The 26,313-nt window shown below is 47.4% G+C and overlaps 2 protein-coding genes across 8 annotated transcripts; both read left to right on the forward strand.

Annotated features, from left to right (window-relative positions):
• Positions 1–21: 21 nt before the first annotated feature.
• UFC1 (ubiquitin-fold modifier conjugating enzyme 1) lies at positions 22–19,441 on the forward strand. Of its 3 annotated transcripts, none has more exons than XM_012449634.3 (8): positions 22–111; positions 796–941; positions 14,544–14,738; positions 16,918–16,985; positions 17,220–17,283; positions 17,582–17,658; positions 18,725–18,815; positions 19,001–19,441. In XM_012449634.3, exons 3-8 carry the CDS (start codon positions 14,616–14,618, stop codon positions 19,079–19,081), a joined length of 504 nt encoding a protein of 167 aa, XP_012305057.1. In that variant the 5' UTR covers positions 22–111; positions 796–941; positions 14,544–14,615; the 3' UTR covers positions 19,082–19,441. The 3 variants fall into 3 exon arrangements, with proteins under 3 accessions (XP_012305057.1, XP_012305056.1, XP_012305055.1); XM_012449633.3 differs by lacking the exon at positions 22–111 and adding an exon at positions 211–585; XM_012449632.2 differs by lacking the exon at positions 22–111 and adding an exon at positions 579–669.
• Positions 19,442–20,203: 762 nt separating this feature from the next.
• USP21 (ubiquitin specific peptidase 21) lies at positions 20,204–26,246 on the forward strand. Of its 5 annotated transcripts, none has more exons than XM_021667361.2 (13): positions 20,204–20,258; positions 21,193–21,813; positions 22,568–22,627; positions 22,800–22,920; positions 23,144–23,255; positions 23,448–23,603; positions 24,086–24,150; positions 24,408–24,511; positions 24,695–24,781; positions 25,065–25,143; positions 25,370–25,477; positions 25,563–25,677; positions 25,881–26,246. In XM_021667361.2, exons 2-13 carry the CDS (start codon positions 21,214–21,216, stop codon positions 25,969–25,971), a joined length of 1,698 nt encoding a protein of 565 aa, XP_021523036.2. In that variant the 5' UTR covers positions 20,204–20,258; positions 21,193–21,213; the 3' UTR covers positions 25,972–26,246. The 5 variants fall into 5 exon arrangements, with proteins under 5 accessions (XP_021523036.2, XP_064226755.1, XP_021523038.2 ...); XM_021667362.2 differs by lacking the exon at positions 20,204–20,258 and adding an exon at positions 20,347–20,611; XM_064370686.1 differs by lacking the exon at positions 20,204–20,258 and having other exon boundaries at positions 21,477–21,552; positions 21,695–21,813.
• The last annotated feature ends 67 nt before the right edge of the window (positions 26,247–26,313 follow it).

Below are 26,313 nucleotides of genomic sequence, written 5' to 3' on the forward strand. Positions count from 1 at the left end.
GGGAGGGGAGAGGCGGGCGGGGGTGGCTGCATCCTGAACGGCGCCTCCCGGAACCTGGCCGGTTAGTGGCGGCTTCGAGACCATAGTGAGACATGAGCCGGAGTAGCCATAGTAAGTGAGGGCAGCCTGGCAGCGGCATTAAGCGGGAAGTGGATAGCTTCACTTAGGGAGGAGAGAGAGGGATTGGCAGCCATCTTGCTTTGGGGCAAACTGGCAACGCCGGCTTTTCTTGACGGCTGCTTAGGGCGGTAATAAGGGATGGGAGAGGACAGCATTCTTGAATGTGGAGACATTGGTGGCGCCACGGCTGGCTGGTGGCGACTTCAAGACCGACTGAAAGGCTGGGATTGGCAGCCATGACTCATAAGGGCGGAATAGCACGGGGATCGGTTTGCCTGGCGAACTTGAGTGAAGGGTCAAGATCTGGATTTCACCTTTCCTCTGAGCTTCCTGATAACCCGGACGTTCCGTAAACCCGGATCCGGAGCTGAAAGCGCTGCCCAGATCCCGTCTCGGAATTCATTCGTTCAGCATTTACCTTTTGAACGCCGGCTTCCTGTAGGAAGTGTCGCCTAGCTGCTCCGTGTAGGGCTGTTGGGAATTGGGGGTGGGGAGGATGGTGCGGGTAAGTTCTGGAGCAGCCAACAGCCTGATGTGGCTTAAGAAGAGGTAATAGATAGGGGGAGACCAGATTATGCAAAGCCTTGTAAATTAATTGATTTTTATCCTTAAGGCAACGAAAAGTCTCTTTGAAGAATCTCAACAAAGGTGTGAACAATGTTATTTGCATTTTAGATCGCTGCGTGCAGTGTGAAGGATGAATTGAGGGGACAAAGTGAGAAGCAAGGAGAACAATTAGGCTCTTTTCCAGGCAAGAGATGATGATGGTCTGTCTTGTGGAAGGAAGAGTGCAGATGAGGAGAAATAAATTGGATTAAGAGGTATGAATGTTCTGACTTGGACAACTGGGGAATAATGATACCATTTCCTTTCTCGTTTAGGGGGAGATAATGAGTTTTGGGTGCCCCTGGGATACTAGCTAGTGTGTATTGGGAACCCAAAAGAAAGGGTTGAGGTGTGTGTGCGTGTGCATACAGGTAGCTGTTGAAGCCATGAAGTGGGCTAGAGAGAAGGATACCTGCATTTGCTGATAGGATGAGGGAAGCTGAAAAGAACACTGAGAAGGAGCAAACCGAAAGGAAAGAAGAAAACCATAGAGAACTATCAAAGAAACTGGTTAAAGCATTTAGTGTAACAGAGATAAGGTAAAATGCAAACTAAAATGTATCCATCAGGGCTGGGCATGGTGGCTCACACCTGTAATCCTAGCAGTTTGGGAGGCACAAGTGGGTGGATCACTTGAGGCCAGGAGTTTGAGACCAGCCTGCCCAACATGGTGAAACCCTGTCTCTACTAAAAATACAAAAAGTAGCTCGGTGTGGTGGCACATGCCTATAATCCCAGCTACTTGGGAGACTGAGGCATGAGAATTGTGTGAACCCATGAGGCAGAGATTGCAGTGAGCTGAGATCTCGCCATTGCACTCCAGCCTGGGCAACAGAGTGATACCCTGTCTCAAAAAAAATAAAATAAATAGGCCAAGTGCTGTGGCTTACACCTGCAATCCCAGCACTTTAGGAGGCCAAGATGGGCAGATCACTTGAGGTCAGGAGTTCAAGACCAGCTTGGCCAACATGGTGAAACCCCTTCTCTACTAAAAATTCAAAAATCAGCCAGGTGTGGTGATGCACGCCTGTAGTCCCAGCTACGGGGGAGGCTGAGGCACAAGAATCACTTAAACCCAGGAGGCGGAGGTTACAGTGAGCTGAGATGGCTGTCTCAAAAAAATAAGTAAATAAAATGTATCTATCAGATATTGCAACAAGGACCAGGCATAGTGGCTCACACCTGTAATCCCAGCACTTTGGGAGGCCTAGGCAGGGGAATCACTTGAAGCCAGGAGTTGGAAACCCGCCTGGCCAATGTGGCAAGACCCCATCTCTACAAAAAATACAAAAATTAGGCAGGGGTGGTGGTGTACACCTGTGATCCCATCTTCTCTGGAAGCTGAGGCATGAGATTCACTTGAACCCAGGAGGCGGAGGTTGCAGTGAGTTGAGATCATTTCACTGCGCTCCTTGTAACAGAACAAGACTTTGTGTTTTTTTGTTTGTTTTTAAAAAGTCTAGGCACGGTAGCTCACACCTGTAATCCCAGCACTTTTGGAGGCCGAGGTGAGCTGATCACCTGAGGTCAGGGGTTGAAGACCAGCCTCGCCAACATGGTGAAACCCCCGTCTCTACTAAAAATACAAAAATTAGCCAGCGTGGTGTCAGGCACCTGTAATCCCAGCTACTTGGGAGGCTGAGGTGGGAGAATCACTTGAACCCGGGAGGTGAAGGTTGCAGAGAGTGGAAATTGCACCAATGCCCTCCGGTGAGACTCTGTCTCCAAAAAAAAAGAAAAAGATACTGCAACAAGGAGATCATTTAGGAAATTTGGAGAAAGCTGTTTTGTAGTTATGGTGGATAGAAAACAGATTGAATTGAGAAGGCACAACATATAAAGACAGTTTTTTTCATGGTGTTGATGTAAAAAGGAGACTAGTGGTAGGGTGTTGCAGGAGGGAGAATTCCAAAGGGAAGAAGTTTTAGCTACCTGTGGGGTAGCTAGATAGATATGTCCTAATGGCATGTTTAATATACAGATCTAAAATGTAAGAGAAAAATATAAGTGGAAAAAGCAAACAGAATAAATATGACACATTTACACATGCATTAAAAAAATTATGGGCCGGGCGCGGTGGCTCACACCTGTAATCCCAGCACTTTGGGAGGCCGAGGCGGGTGGATCACGAGGTCAAGAGATCGAGACCATCCTGGTCAACGTGGTGAAACCCCGTCTCTACTAAAAATACAAAAAATTAGCTGGGCATGGTGGCGCGTGCCTGTAATCCCAGCTACTCAGGAGGCTGAGGCAGGAGAATTGCCTGAACCCAGGAGGCGGAGGTTGCGGTGAGCCGAGATCGCACCATTGCACTCCAGCCTGGGTAACAAGAGCGAAACTCCGTCTCAAAAAAAAAAAAAAAAAAAAAAAATTATGAAGAGCAGGCCTAAGAGGGATGAGACATACTTTTCATTTTACATCTGTCTTTATTGCCTGAAATTGTTTTACTATGCACATATTATTTATAAAAAACTATTTTTTTTTTTAAACCTAGTCTTGCTCTGTCATCCAGGCTGGAATGCAGTGGCGCAATCCCAGCTCACTGTGACCTCTACCTCCCAGGTTCAAGAGATTCTCCTGCCTCAGCCTCCCGAGTAGCTGGGAATACAGGCATGCGCTACCATGCCCGGCTAATTTTTTGCATTTTTAGTAGAGACAGGGTTTTATTATGTTGGCCAGGCTGGTCTGGAATTTCTGACCTCGTGATCCACCCGCCTCGGCCTCCCAAAGTGCTGGGATTACAGGCGTGAGCCATGGTGCCTGCCCAGAAAACTACTTTTTAGAAAGTCCTATGATATATAGGCCAGAAATTCTGAAACATCAACATTTCAGTGGTAATTGAAGCCATAGATTTGAATAAGTTCCCCAGAAAAGAGCAGAGGACTAGGAAGAGTGCTCTGGGGAATTGCAACATTTAAGGCACGAGTAGAAGAAGAGCTCTTAGAGAATCTTTGAAAAGGAACAACCAAAGAGGAAGAAGAAAACCTGGGAGAAAATTGTCACAGAATCAAAGGGAAGAGTATTTCAAGGGGGTAGATGTTGAAAGTGTCAGATGTCCCCAGAGAGGCAACTAATAGGAAAGGTGTTTTTACCTCTGAACCCAGGTTTCTTGGAAGCTTGGCATGAAAGTCAAATCCAGATCTTGAACCTTCCCCCAAGTATCACTAGGCAGTACAACCCCAATGCTATTCTGCCCTTATGCAATATGGCTGCCAGTCCCAGTCTTTCAGTGAGTCTTCAAGGCAACACCAGCCAGTGCTGGCACCATCAATCTTACTACACTCAAGAATCCTACTCTCGCTGGGTGTGGTGGCTCACACCTGTAATCCCAATACTTTGGCCAGGAGTTCAAGATCAGCCTGGGCAACATAGTGAGAGACCCCATGTCTACAATTTTTTTTTAAAATTAACTGGGTATGGTGGCACGTGCCTGTAGTCCCAGCTACTTGGAAGGCGGAGGAGGATCACCTGAGCCTGGGGAGTTTGAGGTTGCAGTGAGCCCTGATGGCACCATTGCACTCCAACCTGGGTGACATAGGGAAACCCCGTTTCAAAAAAAAAGAAAAAGAAGAAGAAGAATGCTACTCTCTCCCAGTCCTTACTATAGCCCTGAAGCTGCCATCAAGAAAAACTTGTTTTTCTAGAAATGGTGAAATTAAGGAATTGAAAGTAGGAGTATTAGTTGGAGTTGGAGGTCAGGAACTATTTTTCATGAGTTTTTCTAAAATTTCTCAGAGTGATAGTAAGAGTTGGTACAAAATGGTTATTTAATAGGTGCTGAAGGCTGGGTTTGGAGGATCACTTGAGCCCAGGAGCTTGAGGCTGCAGTGAGCTATGATTATGCCACTGCGCTCCCCCGACCGAAAAAAAAAAGAAAAGAATAAAGGTGCTAAAGGGCAGTAAAGCCAGATGGCATAAGCTTCAAAGGGGCAAGAATTTTTCAAGAGGATGGAAGCACAGTGGTCTGAAAGTAGCAGTGGGTAGCAAAGAGAGGGCTGATACCTTGCCACCTCTTCCTACAGGAGCAAGAATAAACAGCCTGTAGAAGGTTGAAGGGAAAAGGTATTCATTAATTGGAAAAAAAGTCAAAAATTTCTACCTCACCTCTGACAATGTTTTCCTCTATACCCAATGGAATGCTTTTCTTTTGTAAACAACCTCCCTTATATACTCATTGTCTTCACAGATTGCTCCTAAGCTTTTTCTAGAGGAATAGCCATCAGGACAGAGGTAGCTCTGATGTGTGGAGTGCAGATGTAATCCACATAAGCCCACAAAACAGGCAGACACAGGCACTACTTCTTAAAGTAGAATAATGTTCTCCCTCCATACCCATATTGTGAAGTGGTTTGATGGCAATTCCTTTCCATGAACCCACCTCTCCTCTCCAAACCTAACCCAGCTCCATTCAGAGGATTAGAGAAAGTTGAGGATTGCCTTTTCTTTTCTTTTCTTTTTTTCTTTGAAATTTTAATAGCCAGCATAGAGAAGAGAGGATTGTCTTTTCTAGTCATAGTATGATGTCCAGTCTTCGTATTGCAGCCAATGGGGGAAAAAACAGATAGCTTTTTCACTGAGAATGGAAAGCTGAAGGAAGGGCTGAGATTTGCCTTCATTAGGGCCTTCTAAAGTAATCCCTCTTCCTCTGCAGGACTGACAGAACTCAATTCTTTTCCCTGGGGCCAGACTTCACAGACCAAATTTTCCAAATTCCAAACATTGGGACAGTTGCCTGACCAGCTGTTCCTAAGCTAGTCAGTTTATTTGGAGGGATGTTTTCCGCCTGGGGAGCCTTGGAAGTTCACTCTTTCAACATGAAGTGTTAAGATCTTAATGCCAACAAGGAGAGCTGTGCAGATTTCCTGAGCTAAGCCAAAGGGACCTCCTTTGTAGAGATGGGCACCCTCATGTCCATCACTGAGAAAAAAGTATTTCAAACAGTTTAGGGTTTTTTGTTAGCTATAGCTAGACTGCTGTTCCTTTTAGCTTGAACTGTGCATCATCTGTACAGTTAATACAAAAACTTCATCTTTTGCCTGATGAATCACCCTCTCCTTGATTCAACTAAAAACTTGGAGGAAGCGCCTCCAAGAAGATTGAAAACCCTGTGTAGAATTCTCCCGTGGAAGTCCTCTGTTTGTTATGTTTCTTCCTTTACATTAGTTCCTATCTCTTCCTCAGCTGAGAAAACATTCCTCCAGCTTTCAAAGACTGGCGCCTTCAGCTCTACCTTGACACCCATCCTTTTCAACTCATCAAAACACTACTCCCACAGTTATCTCTTCCTTCACTGGAATCGGCAACCTGGAATCCTTCAGCTGTCTCTCCACAGGCTCACATTCCCACTATGTTCTTAACTATAGTTTTCAACTCCCTGTAATTCTCAGTAATTAGAAAGGCCTTTTTACTATCCTTAGATAAATCTCTTTGTAACTTCCCCACTTAATGTTTCTGTTTTTTCTCTGTGGATCAACACATCATAATATTTTCTTACAAGTCAATGGTAGTACCAGTTTAGAGTAGATGCATAATCTTTCTTGATCTGAATACTCTATTAAGGCTGCTTGCCCTATTCCATGTTCCTTTCCAACTCTGCCAGATTAATCTTTTCAAACGAGATATTCCCTAAAGGAAGTCTATATCTTGTTAGCACTAGCCCCTTGTCACAAGTATCCTCTTGACTCTTCCAGGGCCACTCGGATCCCTATGTCCCTACTAGGGCTTTACTCTTCTACTTTACCCTGCAGGGACTTGCTGACCTGATGACCTGCTCTACTTCTTGGTTTCCTATTAACTCTAAGCTGCTCCAGTTACTCGTTTTCATCCAGGCTTTATACTACTGGCTCCTCCTAATTTCAGTTCAGCTTTGAACCTAGCTCTAAGTCCTTAACTGGAATTCTGGCATCTCTGGCTCCTGAATAAAAGAGTAGGGACCTTGGCCACGCATGATGGCTCATACCTGCAATCTCAGCACTTTGAGATACTGAGGCGGGTGGATTGCTTGAGCCCAGGAGTTCAAGACCAGCCTGAGTAACATGGCCAAACCCTGTCTCTACAGAAAAGATACAAAAATTAGTCAGGCATGATGGCATGTGCCTGTCGTTATAGCTACTCAGGAAGCTGAGGTGGAAGGATGGCTTGAGCCTGGGAAGTCGAGGTCGCAGTGATCCAAGATCACACCACTGCACTCTGGCCTGGGTGACAGAGCCAGACCCTGCTGCCTCAAAAAAGAAAGAAAAAGAAAGAAAAATAAAAGAAAAAAGAAAAAGATGAGTAAGTAGAAGACAAAAAAAGAAAAAAGGAACCAAAAAAGATACAAAAAAAAAAGGAGTATGGACCACAGTCAGTTGTTGAATCCTAATGATCTGCTGTTCAAAAGTCTCCTCTACCTGTTCCCTTTTCTTCATTCCCCAGCTCTGACCCTCACTAATATGATAGGCAAGTTCCTTAACTTCTCTAAACTTGTTTACTTATCTGTGAAAGAAATATAACATCCACCTGACAGATCATTGTTGTAATGAATATTTATGTGTATATATATATAGATAGATGGAGTTTTGCTCTTGTTGCCCAGTCTGGAGTGCAATGGCACGATCTCGGCTTACCACAACGTCTGCCTCCTGGGCTCAAGCGATTCTTCTGCCTCAGCCCCTGAGTTGCTGGAATTACAGGCATGTGCCACCACACCCAGCTAATTTTGTTTTTTTGTTGTTGGTTTTTTTTTTTTTGCTTTTTTTTTGTAAAGACAGGGTTTCGCCATGTTGGACAGGCTGGTTTTGAACTCCTGACCTCAAGTGATCCACTTGCTTCGGCCTCCCAAAGTGCTGGGATTACAGGCGTGAGCCACCGCGCCCGGCCTAATTTTGTATTTTTAATAGTGATAGGGTTTCTTCATATTGGTCTGGTTGGTCTCGAACTCCTGACCTCAGGTGATCTGCCCACCTCAGCCTCCCAAAGTGCTGGGATTACAGGCGTGAGCCACCGCGCCCGGCCTAATTTTGTATTTTTAATAGAGACGGGGTTTCTTCATATTGGTCTGGTTGGTCTCGAACTCCTGACCTCAGGTGATCTGCCCACCTCAGCCTCCCAAAGTGCTGGGATTACAGGCGTGAACCACCGCACCTGGGGTAATGATTATATTAAATGATGTATAGAAAGTATTGCACAGGGCCTAGTGCTCGATAAATGTTACCTAATATTTATTATTATATTATATATATAACAAGTTTCACCAGGTTTCAGAAATTCAGCAGGCTCTTTATCAGCGACTCTCTGCTGCCCCCATGGGGATGACTTTTCCAAGTCATTGGTTACTCCAAAGACCATAACATAAAACGGCCCTGTCTCACCAGTCCCACCAGTTAATTAGAAAATTAACCAATTTTTCTTTGGCTGGTTGTTCAATTAAATAAATATACTCTTATATTTCAGACCATTCTCAAACTTTTTAAAATAACAGGCTGGACATGGTGGTTCATCCCTATAATCCCAGCACTTTGGGAGGCCCAGGTGGGTGGATCTCTTGAGGTCAGGAGTTCAAGACCAGCCTGGCCAACATGATGAAACCCCATCTTTACTAAAAATACAAAAATTATCCAGGCGTGGTGGCAGGTGCCTGTAATCTCATCTACTCCAGAGGCTGAGGCAAGAGAATCGCTTGAACCTGGGAGGCAGAGGTTGCAGTGAGCCAAGATTGCACCATTGCACTCCAGCCGTCTCTAAGGAAAAAAAAAAAAAAAAAAGATACACTGCATCTATGATGTTCTCCTAATCTGTTAATCTAGTAACACTGACAAGAAGGAAAACTCATTCACTCGTTTATTTAATAGATATATGTTAAGCATTTACTAATGTCAGGTATGTGATAGACATACAAGATAAGATAAGATACCCAATGGAGAACAAATCAGAGAGGGTCCATGTTTTCCTGGAGCTTACCATTTACATGGGTAGACAGACATTATTAAGGAAATCAAATAACAAATATATAATTCTAAGTTGAAATAGGTGCTATGAAATAAAATAACAGAATGTTGTGACAGAAACCAGGGAAAGCCTCTCTTTTTTTTTTTTTTAAAAGACAGGGTTTCACCATGTTGGTCAGGCTGGTCTTGAACTCCTGACCTCATGTGATCCGCCCGCCTTGGCCTCCAAAGTGCTTGCATTACAGGCGTGAGCTACCATGCCCGGCCGGAAAGCCTCTCTTTGAGGAGGTAACATATAATAGAAGCCAAAAGACATGAAGGAAGGGCCTGGCACAATGGCTCACACCTGTAATACCAGCATATTGGGAGACTGAGGCAAATTTGGTATCAGCCTGGGCAAGATGGTGAGACCTCTGTCTCTACAAAAATAATTAAAAATTAGCTGGTGATGGCATGTGCCTGTAGTCCCAGCTGCTTGGCAGGATGAGGTAGGAGGGTTGCATGAGCCCAGGAGTTCAAGGCTGTAAAGAGCCGTGATTACCCTACTGCACTGCCTTTCAGTCTGAGCGACAGAGCAAGACCCCGTCTCTCTAGAAAAGAAAAAGCGGGGGGAAGAAGAAGACATGAAGGCGGCATCTGTTTTGTGGAGAATGGAGAGGAATGTCCTTATATGCTCTTATATTTCACACCATTCTCTAACTTTTTAAAATAACAGGCTGGACATGGTGGTTCATGCCTGTAACACCAGCACTTTGGGAGGCCGAGGTGGGTGGATCTCTTGAGGACAGGAGTTCGAGACCAGCCTGGCCAACATGGTGAAACCCCATCCTACTAAAAATACAAAAATTATCCAGGCATGGTGGCAGGTGTCTATAATCCCATCTACTCCAGAGGCTAAGGCAGGAGAATCGCTTGAACCCTATCCTTTCTAGGCTGAGAAAGGATACCTGCAAAAGACCTGGAAGAACAGCTAACAACTTGGGGGACTGAATCATATCTTGATGAAGCATTGCAGGCTTCTGGGCATCATTGCTTTTTCATCTCACTGCTCATAAATCACTCCTTTTAAAAAATAAAAAATAATATGGCCGGGCGAGGTGGCTCACGCCTGTAATCAAAGTACTCTGGGAGACCAAGGTGGGCAGATAACGAAGTCAAGAGTTCAAGACCAGCCTGACCAACATGGTGAAACCCCGTCTCACCAGGTGTGGTGGCTCACGCCTGTAATCCTAGCACTTTGGGGGGCTGAGGCGGGTGGATCACCTGAGGTCAGGAGTTCAAGACCAGCCTGACCAATATGGTGAAACCCCGTCTTTAAAAAAAAAAAAGAAAGAAAAAGAAACCCTGTCTCTACTAAAAATACAAAAATTAGCTGGGTGGTAGGGGCTCAGGAGGCTGAGGCAGGAGAATCGCTTGAATCCGGGATGCGGAGGTTGCAGTGAGCCAAGATTGCACCACTGCACTCCAGCCTGGACAACAGAGCGGGACTCCACCTCAATAAATAAATATAAAATAAGGTTACCAACAGGTTGAAAGTAAAAGTATGGGAAAAGATATGCAACATAAACCAAAAGCAGCTTATATTAAAATCAGACATAGTTGACTTGAAGGCAAAAAGCATTATTAGAAATAATGGCATTTTGTTAATCACTTTAATTTACCAGGCCATTAAAACATTTCTAAATTTGTATGCACTTAACAAAACCTCAAATAATATACAGCAACTGAGCTACAAGGAAAAATAGACACATTCACAATCATAGTAGGAGATTTAGCACACCTCTCTATTTAATAGAGTATTCCTCTTTCAGAACTGATAGAAAAAGTCAGTAAGGGTCAGGTGCAGTAGCTGATGCCTGTAGTCCTAGCACTTTGGGAGGCTGAGATGGGAGGATTGCATGAGGCCAGGAGTTCAAGACCAGCCTGGGCAGCATAGGGAGACCCCTCATCTCTACAAAAATTAAAAACAAAAATTAGCTGAGCATGGTGGTGCATGCCTGTAGTTCCAGCTTCCCAGGAGGCTGAGGTGGGACAATTACATGAGCCCAGGAGGTTGAGGCTACAGTGAGCTATGATGGCATCACTGTACTTCAGCCTAAGAGGCAGAATGAGACCATGTCTTTCTCTAAAAAAGAGAAAGATCAGCAAGGATACAGAAAATTTAAATAACATGAGCAGCAAATTTGATTCAACAAGCATATAGAGTCCACTATACCCAACAACTTCAAATTATAAATTATTTGCAAGCACATTTGGAACATTTAAAAAACTGGACAGATTGTTCTATAAAGCAGATTTCTTCCAGCTACTTGGGAGGTTGAGGCAGGGAAATTAAATTGCTTGAACCAGGGAGGTGGAGTTTGCAGTGAGCCAAGATCACACTACTGCACTCCTTCCTGGGTGACAGAGCAAGACTCAAGGTATGTTTCTTGCCTACACTATAGTTAGGATAGAATCAGTAACAAAAAGATAACTGGGAAGTTCCTATATTTACAAGTTAAATACAGCCAGGCAGGATGACACATGCCTGCAGTCCCAGCTACTCAGAGGCTGAGGCCAGAGCATCCCTTGATTGCAGGAGTTTGAGGCTGTAGTGTGCTGAATACACTTCTAAATGACTCACAAGAGAAATCACAATTGGAGTTAAAAAGTATTTTGACCTGAATGATAATGTAAAATGTCACAAAGCAAGGCCAGTGCCGTGGCTCACACCTGTAATCCCAGCACTTTGGGAGGCCAAGGCAGGCAGATTGCTTGAGGCCAGGAGTTCAAGACCAGCCTGGCCAAAGTGGTGAAATCACATCTCTACCAAAAAAAAAAAAAGGCACAAAGTGGATGAGCACGGTGGCTCACACCTGTGATCCCAGGACTCTGAGAGGCCAAGGTGGGAAAATTGTTCAAAGCCATAAGATCAAGACCAGCCTAGCCAAGATGACAAGACTGTCTCAAAAAAAAAAAAAAAAAAAAAAATAGCCAGGTTTGGTGGCTCACACCTATAGTCCCAGCTACTCAAGAGGCTCAGGTCGGAGGATCGCTTGAGTCCAAGAGTTCAAGGCTGCAGTTATTCATAATTATGCCACTGTACTCCAGTAGCCTGGGTGACAGAATGAGACCCAGTCTCTTTTTTTCTGTTTCCTGAGACATTCTCGCTCTGTCACGCAGGCTGGAGTGCAATGGCATGATCTCGGCTGACTGCAACCTCCACCTCCAAGATTCAAGCAATTCTCCCAACTCAGCCTTCCGAGTAGCTGGGATTACAGGTGCCCACCACCATGCTCAGCTAATGTATTTTTTTTTTTTTTTTTTTTTTTTTTTTTTTTTTTTAGGCGGAGTTTCGCTCGTTACCCAGGCTGGAGTGCAATGGCGCGATCTCGGCTCACCGCAACCTCCGCCTCCTGGGTTCAGGCAATTCTCCTGCCTCAGCCTCCTGAGTAGCTGGGATTACAGGCACGCGCCACCATGCCCAGCTAATTTTTTGTATTAGTAGAGACGGGGTTTCACCATGTTGACCAGGACGGTCTCGATCTCTTGACCTCGTGATCCACCCGTCTCGGCCTCCCAAAGTGCTGGGATTACAGGCTTGAGCCACCGCGCCCGGCCAGCTAATGTATTTTTAGTAGAGAAGAGGTTTCACCATGTTGACCAGGCTGGTCTCTTAACTCTTGACCTCAGATGATACACCCACCTCAGCCTCCCAAAGTACTGAGATTACAGGCATGAGCCACTGTGCCCTGCAGACCTGGTCTCTTAAAAAAAAAAAGTTGTTTTTTTTTTTTAATAGCATATACCCCAATTTATGGGGTATGACTAAAAATGTGCTCAGAGGCCAGGCGTGGTGGCTCACACCTGTAATCCCAGCTCTTTGGGAGGTTGAGGCAGGTGGATTGCTTGAGGTCAGGAGTTTGAGACCAGCTGGCCAACATGGTGAAACCCCATCTCGACTAAAAACACAAAAAATTAGCTGGGTGTGGTGGCGGGCACCTGTAATCCCAGCTACTAGGGAGGCTGAGGCCGGAGAATCACTTGAACCTGGGACGTGGAGGTTGCAGTGAGCTGAGATTGTGCCACTGCACTCCAGCCTGGGTGACAGAGCAAGATTCTGTCTTAAAAAAAAAAAGAAAAAAGAAATACTCACAGGAAAATACGTAGTTTTAAGAGCACATGAGAAAAAAGAGCCTGGGTTTCATGGCTTACACCTGTAATCCCAGGGCTTTGGGAAGCCAAGGAAGGAGGATTGCTTGAGCCCAGTAGTTTGAGACCAGCCTGGGCCCCATAGGGAGACCCCTGTCTTTTCAAAATAAGTAAGTAAATAAGTAAATAAATAAAAATTTTAGGATGAAAGAAAAGCTGAGAATTTGTGGGTTCTGCATCCATCTCAAAAACCTAGAACAGTAAATTAAACTGAAAGGATTTAGAAGAATGGAAATGTGCACATAGAGATGTCTGGAAGAATATATACCTAAAATGGTAGTGGCTTTAAAAAATCTCTTGGGGTGATATTTTTGAGTTAATTTTATTTTTCTCTATTGTTCAAATAACCATTGTAATTTTGGGGGAAAAAAACACTAGAGGAATTTTTTTTTTTTTTTTTTTTGAGACAGTCTTGCTTTGTCACCAGGCTGGAGTGCAGTGATGTGATCTCGGATCACTGCACATCCACCTCCCAGGTTCAAGCGATTCTCCTGCCTCAGCCTCCCTAGTAGCTGGGACTACAGGTTTGCACCACTATGTCCGGCTACTTTTTTGTATTTTAGTAGAGACGGGGTTTCACCATATTGGCCATGCTGGTCTCGAACTTCTGACCTCGTGATCCACTCCCTCAGCCTCCCAAAGTGCTGGGATTACAGGCGTGAGCCACCGCTCCCGACTAAAATTTTTTTTTTTTTGAGACTGAGTCTCACTCTGTCACCCAGGCTGGAGTACAATGGCACAATTTCAGTTCACTGCAACCTCCACCTCCAGGGTTCAAATGATTCTCCTGCTTCAGCCTCCTGAGTAGCTGGGACTACAAGTGCCTGCCACCACACCAGCTAATTTTTGTATTTTTAGTAGAGATGGGGTTTCTCCATGTTGACTAGGCTGGTCTTGAATTCCTGACCTTGTGATCTGCCTGCCATGGCCTCCCAAAGTGCTGGGATTAAAGGCCCAGCCTTGAAATATAACATTTTGCAAAAGGATTATTGAGTACCTACTGTGTGTCATTCACTTGGGTTAGAGAGACAGTATTCCTTCCTAGATTAGTTAATTCCAGATCAAAATATGTGTAGGGGGCTGCGCCAGGTGGCTCACACCAGTAATCCCAGTACTTTGGGAGGCTGAGACAGGAGGATCGCTTGAGCCTGGGAGATGGAGGATGCAGTGAGCTATGATCATACCACTGTACCACTGTACTCCAGCCTGGGCTGGAGTGAGTGAGACACTGTCTTAAAAAAAAAAAAAATCTAGGACTCAGCGAATGACTAGACTAAAGCGCACATTTTGCTGGGATTTGTCTTTTGATTCTGCATGGTTTTTAATATTAGGAGTTAAACATCCTTTTACGGGATAACTGCATCTAGGCAGGACTATATATAAGCAAAGAAAAAGTCTTCGAAGAGGAAACACACGAATCGCTCGCTTTAGGAAGGCAGTGCCTTGAGCAGCCTGAAGTTCTAAGAGCTTTCCAGGTGTGGGAAGGTGTACGGGTTTTCTGCGATTACTTCTCTGAGCATGAACGGAAGTCACCCTTTGTGCCTTCTGCGGTGATTTTAATGACAGCTGTCATATATAAGACAGAGTAATCTATTTACATTCTGTTCTCGATGCACTCACAAGCGGGTAACTGGGTGACAAGAAAATAAAGATCTTATTCAAAGAAGTCTGACGGCAACCGAACGTCTCATCTTCCCATAGTAAAGATGGCGGCGCCCTGAAGTAAGCTACAAGCAACGCCACTTCCGTGTTTCCCTTGCGCCCTGGTCCAAGATGGCGGATGAGGCCACGCGACGTGTTGTGTCAGAGATCCCGGTGCTGAAGACAAATGCCGGACCCCGAGATCGGGAGTTATGGGTGCAGCGACTGAAGGAGGAATATCAGTCCCTTATCCGGGTCAGTTGAGTTTCTACTGTCTAACGCATAGCGGAAGGGTTGCGGGAAATCAGGTGTCCTCAATAATAGGCTCCGTGTGGAAGCTGCTTCCGGTTTTTAAGTTTAACGCCCAAATTATAGAAATGGTACAATTGCGGGATTGGGGGACTAAGGAGGGGTGGTGGGGAAAGGGCAAAAAAGACTCAGGTGAGGTGCACAGTGGGGCCAGACCTTGCGGCTAAAAGCAGCAGTTTTAGGCCGGGCGCGGTGGCTCAAGCCTGTAATCTCAGCACTTTGGGAGGCCGAGGCGGGTGGATCACGAGGTCAAGAGATCGGGACCATCCTGGTCAACATGGTGAAACCCCGTCTCTACTAATACAAAAAATTAGCTGGGCATGGTGGCGCGTGCCTGTAATCCCAGCTACTCAGGAGGCTGAGGCAGGAGAATTGCCTGAACCCAGGAGGCAGAGGTTGCGGTGAGCCGAGATCGCACCATTGCACTCCAGCCTGGGTAACAAGAGCGAAACTCAGTCTCAAAAAAAAAAATTTTTTCAATAAAAGCAGCAGTTATTTTTGGGATACGCCTCCCCGGAAGGTGACGTGTCTCCCCGGCTCCAGGTGTTTGTTCACCTGGATGTAGGAGAGGGTCAAAAATCCTCAGGGCGCCAAGCCCCAGTCCGCATCTCTCTGCTCCCTCCTTCACTCTTTCAAACCACGTTAGGGCTGAAAATTCAAGTAGGTGTTAACTACACAGAGTTGGGGAGTTTAGCTCATAGTTAGAAACGGGTGGTCTTCTCACCTAATCTCTCTACTGTGGGAGGATAAAAAAGTTTGTCTTTTTGTAGTCGTTTCGGTCTGCTTCAAAGGCCAGCAGTTCTAATTCTCCTACCTCATGTATTCATTCACTTAAAAAAAAATTACTGTGCATACAGAACCTAGGGAGAAGATACCAAGCCGAATAAGGTAGGACTTACTGAGGTAGACAAAACGAGATCACTAGAATACAGTGTTTAGGTGGAGAAAGACGGAGACAGATAGGGACAGATGTAAAGCGAGAAATGGCTGGGATGTTTTGAGAGCATGAGGGGAGATACCCAGCTTGCATTTGGTCACAGAAGGCTTCCTGAAGAGGTAATGCTTTCGCTGAAACTTAAGGAGTAAACATAAGTTAGCGTGATAAAACATAAGAGTGGAAGGACATTCAAGGCAAAAGGGACAACATGAGCAAAGGCATAGGCTCTAGAAATGGCACCGGCATGATGTGTTTGAAGAAACAAGGTAGCCCTGAGTTGTTAGAGCATCAAATGTGAGGTAGGCAATGGTAGACAAAGCTAGGAGACAGGTTTGCGCACTTTAATTTTCTCTCGGAGGCTTTGGGATGCCGTTAAAGGATTTTAAGCTGAGGAATAACATGGCCAGATTTGCGTTTAGGTCAGTTGCATTGGCAATACGGAGAAAATAGAATTGACAGGGACGAGATTGAAGGCAGGAGACAAGTTAGGAGGCTGTCATTAATCTCAGCAAAACAAAAGGCAATCTAAACTAGGCAGTTGTAGTAAGGCTAGAAAGAAGAGGTAGATTTGAAGAATATTCAGAAGGTAAAATCAGCATGACATCATTGATTAGTGGAGTAAGGGATAGGGAGGGTCAAGGATGATTCCCAGGTTTTTCCTTGGGTGAATGCTAACACTGCCACCTGAAATTGGTAATTCAGAAAGTGTATCCGAAGGAATATTATAAATTCCAGATGGAAATGCTGAGTTTGAAGTATCTGAAATGAAGGTCGAAATTTCAAAATACAGTTGGATACTAAAGTCTGAAGTTCTAAGGAAAGACCTAAACCAAAGATAAAAATCTGGGAGTCATTAGCATGTGGGTGCTAGTTGAAAACGACTATATGAAGCTAGAAGGAAGGGAGTCACTCAAGGAAGGGTGCGGGATGAGGGCAGACACTTATCAGTAGTGAGAGGAGAATCCAGATGATATCTTCAGGTCTTTTGTGCTTGCTAAATTGAGTGGTGGAACTCAAACATTCTATTCTCTGTTATGGACAAACCCCCACTTACCGGTATAGCCTTGTCTTCAGCTTTATGTTAGAAAAATTAGATAAACATTAAAGTAACCCCACACTTTTCTTTCGAGAGGGGGACTGCTCTTGACCCCTACTCCTCTCTCAAAGAACCTCATTCTCTGCTTCCAGTATGTGGAGAACAACAAGAATGCTGACAACGATTGGTTCCGACTGGAGTCCAACAAGGAAGGGACTAGGTAGGTAGAGTCTCTCGGGAAGTATGGGGTAGGAGTCTTATATGACTTAGGCAATTTGGTATCCTAGTGCCCACTACCAAAACTGCCCTGTCTCATGTCAGCTGTCTCCACTGCCACAGCTCCAGAGTTCCCCAGTTCCCATTCAATGAGTCTCCCAGGCTGGTGGCCTAAGCAAAGATGTCATTTGAGTATTGGAAGAGTAGGCAAATTAGACTGAGGTTTGGTCTGTTACAGGTGGTTTGGAAAATGCTGGTATATCCATGATCTCCTGAAATACGAGTTTGACATCGAGTTTGACGTGAGTATGATGGAGTGGGAAATATGAAAGTTAGTAGAAGGGGAGGGATTAGATGATTGGTAACAAGCTAACCTTTCTTGAAGGGACCAAAGAAAACTTTAAAAATGGAAGGGAAAGGTTGAGGTTTGAGGCAAGCGTAAATTACAGTTAATCATCTCCGTGTCCAGAATCCTGGTATGGACATGCTGCTTGGGGAGTTTGCTTAACATTTCAATTTTATCAAGAAATATGTATGTCTGATTAAATTAGTCCCTCTCTATCCTGATTCTGTTTGATTAAGGTTTTATAATTTCTCCAGATTCCTATCACATATCCTACTACTGCCCCAGAAATTGCAGTCCCTGAGCTTGATGGAAAGACAGCAAAGATGTACAGGTAGGACTGAATAGGAAATGGCAAGGGGTCAAAGAAGGCCTTAAGGAAGAACTTTGTGGGGGGAGGGAGAGCAACAGGAAGAATAGCTAACGGATGCTTGGCTTGATGTTTGGGTGATGGGATGATCTATGCATTAAATCACCATGGCAGATTTTTACCTATGTAACAAACCTGCACATCCTGCGCATGTACCCCTGAACTTAAAAGCTGTAAGAAAAAAAAAAGCAGAACTACTGAGACCAGCTCAGCCATAGAGACTCCCACCCAGGCGGTGCTGAAGGAATTGAGAAGCAGACACCCAGATAGAACAGCAAAGTGGGACTATACAGGGGGCCAGCAGCTTTCCGAGCTGAGAGCCTCTGGGGGCCGATAGCATTCTGGGCTGAGGGCCTCAAGCAGACGCTGACTCATGTAGTCTCTCTGAACAGGTGATTATTATTAACAAACAGGTGTTCTGTGTTTTCTCAGAGAACCAAGATAAACTAGGTAGGCAGCTGGTGCCTGCTTACCACTGATCAAGGACAAACTAGAAAGTATTCTCCACGAGGGAGCCATGGGGGCAGGGTCACATAGCCCCCGCTTAAAGAATTGTTTTAACTTGTGTATGATATTCATCTGTCTTGCCTCTTTGGAATTCCCCAAGTAGTTTTCTACTTGGGCGGAGGTGCGGGGAGGTGGCTAGGTTTTCCTTGCCATCATTCTTCCTAGCAAACATTATATTCTATCATTCATTCAGCAACTCTCAACAAAGAACTTTGGAGGCAGAGATTTTACCAGGGTCCGCTGGCCTAGTAGGGTGCCAGGCTCTCCTCTGCTGAGCCTAGGCAAACTACTTAGCTGACCTTGTTCTCAATTGTGATCAATCATAGTCTTCCTATGCCCCCAAGAGTCTGCTGTGCTTTATGGTAAACTTTGCATGTCTTCCCCTCCCACAACAGTGTGGGAGCTGTCTTCTCTCTCTCTAATAAATAGCTTACACACACACACACACACACAAAAAAAAAAAAAAAAAAAAAAAAAAAAAAAACCTTTGCATGTCAATACCTTCTATGTGTCCCTCTCATAGGGGTGGAAAAATATGCCTGACGGATCACTTCAAACCTTTGTGGGCCAGGAACGTGCCCAAATTTGGACTAGCTCATCTCATGGCTCTGGGGGTAAGTTTTGTATATTTGGTTTAAGAGGAAGAAAAGGGGCTTAGGCCCTGAGCAGTATAGGAAAAGCAGCTAAGAGTAAAAGGAGTAAGAGTGTCGTCCCTTAAGCATGTCTCCAGGAGGGAGCTTCTAATGGAACAAGAAGCACTGACCGGTTGTAATCTCACACGATTTTCCTTGTATTGCAGCTGGGTCCATGGCTGGCAGTGGAAATCCCTGATCTGATTCAGAAGGGCGTCATCCAACACAAAGAGAAATGCAGCCAATGAAGGATCAAGCCACTGAGGCAGGGCAGAGGGACCTTTGATAGGCTATGATCCTGTTTTCCTGTGCATCACACTTAACTCACCTAACTGCTTCCCTGAACACCCCCCAACCTCTAGTTGTTACTAAGTAGCTGCAGCAGGCATTGCTGGGGGAGAAGCAAACACCAAACAGTGTGGCTGCTTAGTTTCTAAGGCTGCACAGGGAAGGGAAAGACTGGGCTTTGGAAAATCTAGAGGCAATTTATATCCGCCCCAGGTGGAGCAACATGCGATCCTGGAGGCATAGGGAGTAACTGAAAGTGAGTACATAGTCTTTCTGGTTTCTGGAGATAACTCATAAATAAAAAGCTGCTTCCCCTGGTAGCCTGTGGTTCTCATTGGGAGCTGTTAAGAGAGGGCAAGTGGGCTAAAACCTGAGACACGTGAACAACTACGCTGGGCTGGGTTGAGAGGGAGTCGAAAGTAGAGGATGCTCTGGTCAGGAGTGGGGAATGAAATGTTGACTGTTCTCCCTTCTGCTCAGATCTACCTTTATCCTTTAGCGGTGATCCATGCTTCACCCTGTGTTAGCCAGCAAGAAATGGTTTTGCAGGGCCAGCACTTGTCGCCTTCCAGGGATCTTCCCATCCCTCTGAAGTGGCAATGCTTCTCCACTGGTCTGCGGCCTGGACCCAGGCCTGCAGCTTGCCACACTTGCACCCCTGCTGTTTGGAAAGGATCTGTGCTGTAAGCCTCGTGGCCATACTACGACTGTCAGATCTCCATCCCTATGGCCTATAGGATGGGGCGACGGCACCCTATACCTCAGGGACTTGCTTTGGAGTCATGGATTAAAGCCCACTCTGGGCAGGGTTGAGAACTAGCGGCCCTAAACTTGGCCGCGTTTCCATGGTGTCGATCGCGGAGCCTTGGGGGCGGGCTCACGCAAGCGCCAAGGGACCGGGTGGGAGGAGTTCGAGTGTGGATGCGCAGGCGCTTTGAGAGACGGTGAAGCCCGTGGCCGGTGGCCGGGCGGGACCAACAAAGATGGCGGCGGCCCCTGCGGCGGGAGCGATCTGGGCAACGGTTGCGGCTAAAGCTGCAGCCGGGCCCACGGGGGCACTGCACGGGGGTAGTAGGGGGTGGCCCTGAGCTGCGCCTGGCCCCGGCTGGCCTCTCCCGCCGCCTCACCGGGGGACAGGTACGGGCCGGGGCGTTATGGCATGGCGGGGTGGTGGGGGGGTGCAGAGGGAAGACTGCTCCAGACCCGAGAGGACACTCTTCACAAAGGCGCGTGGGGCCCGGTGGGACCTGGGAGAACTGGGCTGGAGGGACAGCATCCCTGGACCTCGGGGAATACCCCGCCGGATTCCCTAGCCAATCAGCGGCCTCGGCCTTTCTGCCCTCGAGGGGGGCGGACCCGGCTAAAGCCCTGCTGTGGTGGGAGAGGTGCAGAGATTAAGGGTCTAGGAGTTGTTCGTCCTCCAACCCCGATCACTACCCCCTGAACCTCGACACCATGTCGGAGGTCGGAGGTGGGGGAGGGAATGAATCGTAAGTCACCCATTTAGTCTGCTTCATTTAGCAGCCCAAAGGGGCAGAGATTTGAGGATGGAGGGCCGTCTTTTGGGCAATTATTCTTGCATCTGCACTATCATTTGGTTGGAGGTCTTAAGTGACCCGAGGCACATCCTACTTTATTAGCCAGGTATGGGGTCCCATGTTATGTTAGAGCCCAGATAGAAGTTATCACTGGGTTTTCAGCAAGGCTGTATTCTGCAGGCAGGGGACGGGAGTATAGAAAGGGTCAAAGCCATGGGCTACTATCTTTCATTCATTCGTTTACTCCATAGATACTAAGTATTTATACCAAACACGATGCCAGGTATTGGGGATATGATGGCTGATTCAGTAGACCTGGTTCCTGCCCTTAGTGCATATACTGCTCCCCACTTTCATTGATGTGGGAGTGGTGATGACTGAGCCAGTCTAATGTGGAAAGTGAGGACAGCAAGATATTGGGTATGGAATGGGGCAAAGCAATAAGGGAAAATTAGTGTGGCAGGTTGCAGTACAGTAGCCTGGGTTCCTGTTTCCCTCCATGTTCAAATGCTGACACTCTCTTCTCCTCCCAGGTCCAGCCTGTGGTGTCCACAATGCCCCAGGCCTCTGAGCACCGCCTGGGCCGGACCCGAGAGCCACCTGTTAATATCCAGCCCCGAGTGGGATCCAAGCTACCATTTGCCCCCAGGGCCCGCAGCAAGGAGCGCAGAAACCCAGCCTCTGGGCCAAACCCCATGTTAAGACCTCTGCCTCCCCGGCCAGGTCCCCCTGATGAACGGCTCAAGAAACTGGAGCTGGGACGGGGACGTACCTCAGGCCCTCGTCCCAGAGGCCCCCTTCGAGCAGATCATGGGGTTCCCCTGCCTGGCTCACCACCCCCAACTGTGGCTTTGCCTCTCCCATCTCGGACCAACTTAACCCGTTCCAAGTCTGTGAGCAGTGGGGACTTGCGTCCAATGGGGATTGCCTTGGGAGGGCACCGTGGCACCGGAGAGCTTGGGGCTGCACTGAGCCGCTTGGCCCTCCGGCCTGAGCCACCCACTTTGAGACGTAGCACTTCTCTCCGCCGCCTAGGGGGCTTTCCTGGACCCCCAACCCTGTTCAGCATACGGACAGAGCCCCCTGCTTCCCATGGCTCCTTCCACATGATATCCGCCCGGTCCTCTGAGCCTTTCTACTCTGATGACAAGATGGTGAGGACTTGACAGTGCACGTGGCCTTCATGCCCATGTTCCTCTATGCTTTTCTGCCATCCTCTGCCTTTCCTGTCCCCCATTTCCTTCAAGTTCCTTTCTCATACCCTTGAGCCTTGCAGACCCTTTTCTGGGTTGTTGGTGACTCCCCAGCATGGTGTGCTGTTTCGGTCCCCAGGGAATTAGCCCAGCTATTTAGAATTCTTCTTTGGGTCCCCAGGCCCTTCCTTTCCCTTGCTGCACCTTCTCTGCTGGGACTCTGCCTGGGGCTAATTAATCTCTGGAGCTAAAGAGAGGCGGGCTCAGAACATCTTAGCAAATGTGGTTGCACATTGTCTGAGCTAAGTAAGCTAGGCTGATTGCAATTGGAGTCAGCAGGAGAAGGGGCAAGAAGGGGCCACGGGGGCAGGAGGGGGTTTTGGGGGCAGAAAGGTGGGAGTGGTGAGCAGCTGGGCAACCATGCCAGTCCTTGGGGAGTTGCCCCAGGAGCTGCAACGTCAGCTAGCTGAGCAGAGGAGTAAGTGGGCAACAGGTGGGACAGCCATGGCTGAGTCCGTGGTACATTCAGCTGTGATGGGCTTACTGCTCATGACCAGTGAGGTAGGGAGACTAGAATACCTAGTGAGGGGAATAGGGTAGAGTTTGGGGATGAAACATGCATGGGATGAGGGAGGCAGTGGGCAGCATGCTGTTGAAAGGATAAAGTGCCAGCTAGGATATATAGGAACTTGCCGATTGTACTCTGACCTTCCAGGCTCATCACACACTGCTTCTGGGCTCTGGTCATGTCGGCCTTCGAAACCTGGGAAACACGGTGAGAGCCATTCTCCTATCTTTCCTCTCTAAAAGGAATGTGAAATGGTGCTGGGGCTGGGGAAAACCCGCAAGCTTGGGGAAGGCATGTGGAAGGAGAGCTCTGAAGCTCTTGTAAGGCTTCCTGGGCGATGGTCTGGAGAGACAACAGCAGTGTCCCTGCTGCTCCCCAGTGCTTCCTGAATGCTGTGCTGCAATGTCTGAGCAGCACTCGACCTCTTCGGGACTTCTGTCTGAGAAGGGACTTCCGGCAAGAGGTGCCTGGAGGAGGCCGAGCCCAAGAGCTCACCGAAGGTGGGGCAACAATTCCTGCTCCCTCTGTTCAAGTCCCTTTTTCCCCAACCTCTTGCAGGTCCATCTGCCAGTGCTGGTGGCCCCCAACCCTTAAATCTGGCAGTTGTATCTACTTCTCCCGGTGCCTACTTTCCTAAAGGTTGTTTTCGCCCTCTTAGCCACCTGTTGCTTGCCTCTTCCAGACATTAACCTTTGTTTCCCTTCCCCTCTCATATCCCAACAGCCTTTGCAGATGTGATTGGCGCCCTCTGGCACCCTGACTCCTGCGAAGCTGTGAATCCTACTCGATTCCGAGCTGTCTTCCAGAAATATGTTCCCTCCTTCTCTGGATACAGGTGGGAGAGCCGGAGGCTATGGGGTTTCTCTCTGGCTATGTCTAGGGGTAGGGCCAAGCAAGGGCCTTGGCAGCACTGTTCTGAGCCTTGTGGTGTTCTTTATCCAGGAGGTGGGGCCTGATATCTGGGCAGGGAATAGTGTCTGTGGACTAGGAGGGGGGTCAGTTGCCCATACTCTTTGCCTGGCTGTAGCCAGCAGGATGCCCAAGAGTTCCTGAAGCTCCTCATGGAGCGGCTGCACCTTGAAATCAACCGCCGAGGCCGACGGGCTCCACCAATCCTTGCCAGCGGTCCAGCTCCCTCTCCACCCCGCCGAGGAGGGGCTCTGCTAGAAGAACCTGACTTAAGGTAAGGGTCGCTCCCCCTGCCTCCTCTCCCCAGTAGTTTATCAGCAGCATTCACACTTCATAGAACTGAACTAGTCAAGACTGAAGATGTAGCGTCCAGGGAAACCCTTGAGTGCAGAATATAGTGTGAGAAGTTCTTCTAAGAAATGGAAGGAAGGAAGAGGGGGAGTCTAAGGGGAGCAGATGGAGGCAGAAGATCATGCTAGGGATGTCACCAAATAGAAGGAGAAGGGGATAATTAATTTACAAGTAGAGGATGACAGCATATTCTTCCCTTGTGTGCATTCCTTTCTTTTCCTCTCACCTTGGATTTCCCTAGAAAGTTCACTGAGGCATTATTTCTCTGACTTTTCCTTGAAATTTAGGGAAGGAGCAGGGTGTGGGTGGGGTATAGGGCTTTGTGGGTTGTTTCGGTGGCTGCTGGGGGTTCCCAGTGTTCCCACTGTCTCATGGGTGCTTCCCACTTCCCTTGATCTGTGGTAGTGATGATGACCGAGCCAACCTAATGTGGAAGCGTTACCTGGAGCGAGAGGACAGCAAGATTGTGGGTATGGAACGGGGCAAAGCAATGAGGGAATGTTAGTGTGTGAGGTGGTACAGGCTTGAGGGGAGGAAATCGATACTATCAAGGGGTATGGGAACAAGACTGGATGATGCAAATGTGAAGTTGTGTGAAGAGGTGGTTAGAGTGTTGGTAGTGGGAAAGGAAGGGTCAGGCAAAGGGACAGGAAGAGATGGAAGTCCAAGAAATCATCTCATGGCATCCAACACTGACTTTTTCTCCTGTCCCTGTGCTTCTATCTAGACCTGTTTGTGGGCCAGTTGAAAAGTTGTCTCAAGTGCCAGGCCTGTGGGTATCGCTCCACGACCTTCGAGGTTTTTTGTGACCTGTCCCTGCCCATCCCCAAGGTGGGATTCCAGAGGATTCCAGGGTGGATAGGACAAGGGCTCTGTGACCCAAGCCTACCCACCCCCAAAATGTGGGAGGGAACCCTGTGGGTCTCTGGAGCAGAACTGAAGCCTGGATTGATTGAGAAGAGTTGGAAAAGGAAATTCAGAACATGTTGACCCTTTCTTCCCCTTTTCCCCCAGAAAGGATTTGCTGGGGGCAAGGTGTCTCTGCGGGATTGTTTCAACCTTTTCACCAAGGAAGAAGAGCTAGAGTCGGAGAATGCCCCAGTATGTGGAGGTTCACAAGGGTTATAGTAAGGGTGGGATACCTGGGGGGACTCCATGTGGATAAAAGGGATTGCATGATGCCTTAGTATGGGGAATAATATTTATGTATCTGGGTTTATGCAGGAGTCTCAGACGCGTTCTAGTACTCCTGGGGCAAAGGGGAGAGGCCAAGAGGATCCAGCCGTAATTGGGAGCACACTAAGTTTGTATGTGGATCGGGGTGTCAGAAAAGCCAATTGAGGTTAGGAGCACATTAACCTAACACTGTTTGCCATTTATTCAGGTGTGTGACCGATGTCGGCAGAAAACTCGAAGTACCAAAAAGTTGACAGTACAAAGATTCCCCCGGATCCTCGTGCTCCATATCCTAATCTTAGATTCTTACTTCTCTTAGGATACCTCCCATACATTCTCTTTCCTCACTCTCCATGTTTCCAGAGAATTGAATTTTCTTTAGGAAAAGCCTGCCACCCCCCTTTCCACAAGCCACTCTGCGTGTGTGTTGGGAGGGGGGAAAGAACAGCCTTCAGGACAGAAGTCCCCCTCAGAGGCCCTCTGCCTCCCAAATGCTCCTTAACCAGGGCTTAGATCTGAATCGATTTTCTGCCTCCCGAGGCTCCATCAAGAAAAGTTCAGTAGGCGTAGACTTTCCGCTGCAGCGACTGAGCCTAGGGGACTTTGCCAGTGACAAAGCCGGTGAGTCTGGTGGGGAAGGTTCTAAGGAGCTGAAGGAGTGGGGGCACAGCTCTGATTTTAGAACTTGATCATCTCCAACCTGCAGGAAGTCCTGTATACCAGCTGTATGCCCTTTGCAACCACTCAGGCAGCGTCCACTATGGCCACTACACAGCCCTGTGCCGGTGCCAGACTGGTTGGCATGTCTACAACGACTCTCGGTGAGAACAGCCTCCTATTTACATCCTGCCCCATTCCCACTGCAGCCCTGACACTCTCCCTTTCTGTGCAGCCCCAGGAGAGCAGAGTGCCAGGTGAAAGGAAAGGTGAAGGTCTTGCCTGATCTCTTCCTGGATGCTCTGATGTAGGGAGGAGGGGGTAAACCGGAATGTCCACAACCTGTTCCCGATCTCCTTTTTCCTAGTGTCTCCCCTGTCAGTGAAAACCAGGTGGCATCCAGCGAGGGCTACGTGCTGTTCTACCAACTGATGCAGGAGCCACCCCGGTGCCTGTGATGCCCTCTCTAAGCCCTGGCACCTGTGAAGCCCTTTAAACACCCTTAAGCCCCAGACTCCCCATTTACCTCAGAGACGTCTATTTTTGTGTCTTTTTAATCGGGGAGGGGGGAGGGGGTGGTCGTAGCTCCATTATTTTTTTTATTAAAAAGTACCCTTCCACGTGGAGGCTCCCTTGTCTCCCAGCCCCATGTACAGAGCTCACCAAGCCCTTGCCCATGTACAGCCCCCAGACCCTCTGCAATTTCACTTTTTGTGAATAAATTTATTAAGAAAAAAAATGATGTGCTTATTTGTATTTTTGCTTAGGGGGTGAAACAGGACTGGGCTAAATCGGAGCCT

This window comes from Aotus nancymaae, unplaced genomic scaffold (assembly GCF_030222135.1).
Source record: "Aotus nancymaae isolate 86718 unplaced genomic scaffold, 86718_ANA_hifiasm-v0.15.2.pri h1tg000108l, whole genome shotgun sequence".
Lineage (NCBI taxonomy): Eukaryota > Metazoa > Chordata > Mammalia > Primates > Aotidae > Aotus > Aotus nancymaae.

What these genes read in the sequence shown, in the direction of transcription:
- USP21 (XM_021667361.2), top strand. Translation starts at nt 21,214, where the DNA reads ATGCCCCAGGCCTCTGAGCACCGCCTGGGCCGGACCCGAGAGCCACCT. An exon ending in AGCCCAAGAGCTCACCGAAG is followed by an intron (nt 22,921 to 23,143) that starts GTGGGGCAACAA and finishes ATATCCCAACAG; the next exon opens with CCTTTGCAGATGTGATTGGC. An exon ending in TGTCCCTGCCCATCCCCAAG is followed by an intron (nt 24,512 to 24,694) that starts GTGGGATTCCAG and finishes CTTTTCCCCCAG; the next exon opens with AAAGGATTTGCTGGGGGCAA.
- UFC1 (XM_012449634.3), top strand. Translation starts at nt 14,616, where the DNA reads ATGGCGGATGAGGCCACGCGACGTGTTGTGTCAGAGATCCCGGTGCTG. An exon ending in AATATCAGTCCCTTATCCGG is followed by an intron (nt 14,739 to 16,917) that starts GTCAGTTGAGTT and finishes CTCTGCTTCCAG; the next exon opens with TATGTGGAGAACAACAAGAA. An exon ending in AAGACAGCAAAGATGTACAG is followed by an intron (nt 17,659 to 18,724) that starts GTAGGACTGAAT and finishes TCCCTCTCATAG; the next exon opens with GGGTGGAAAAATATGCCTGA.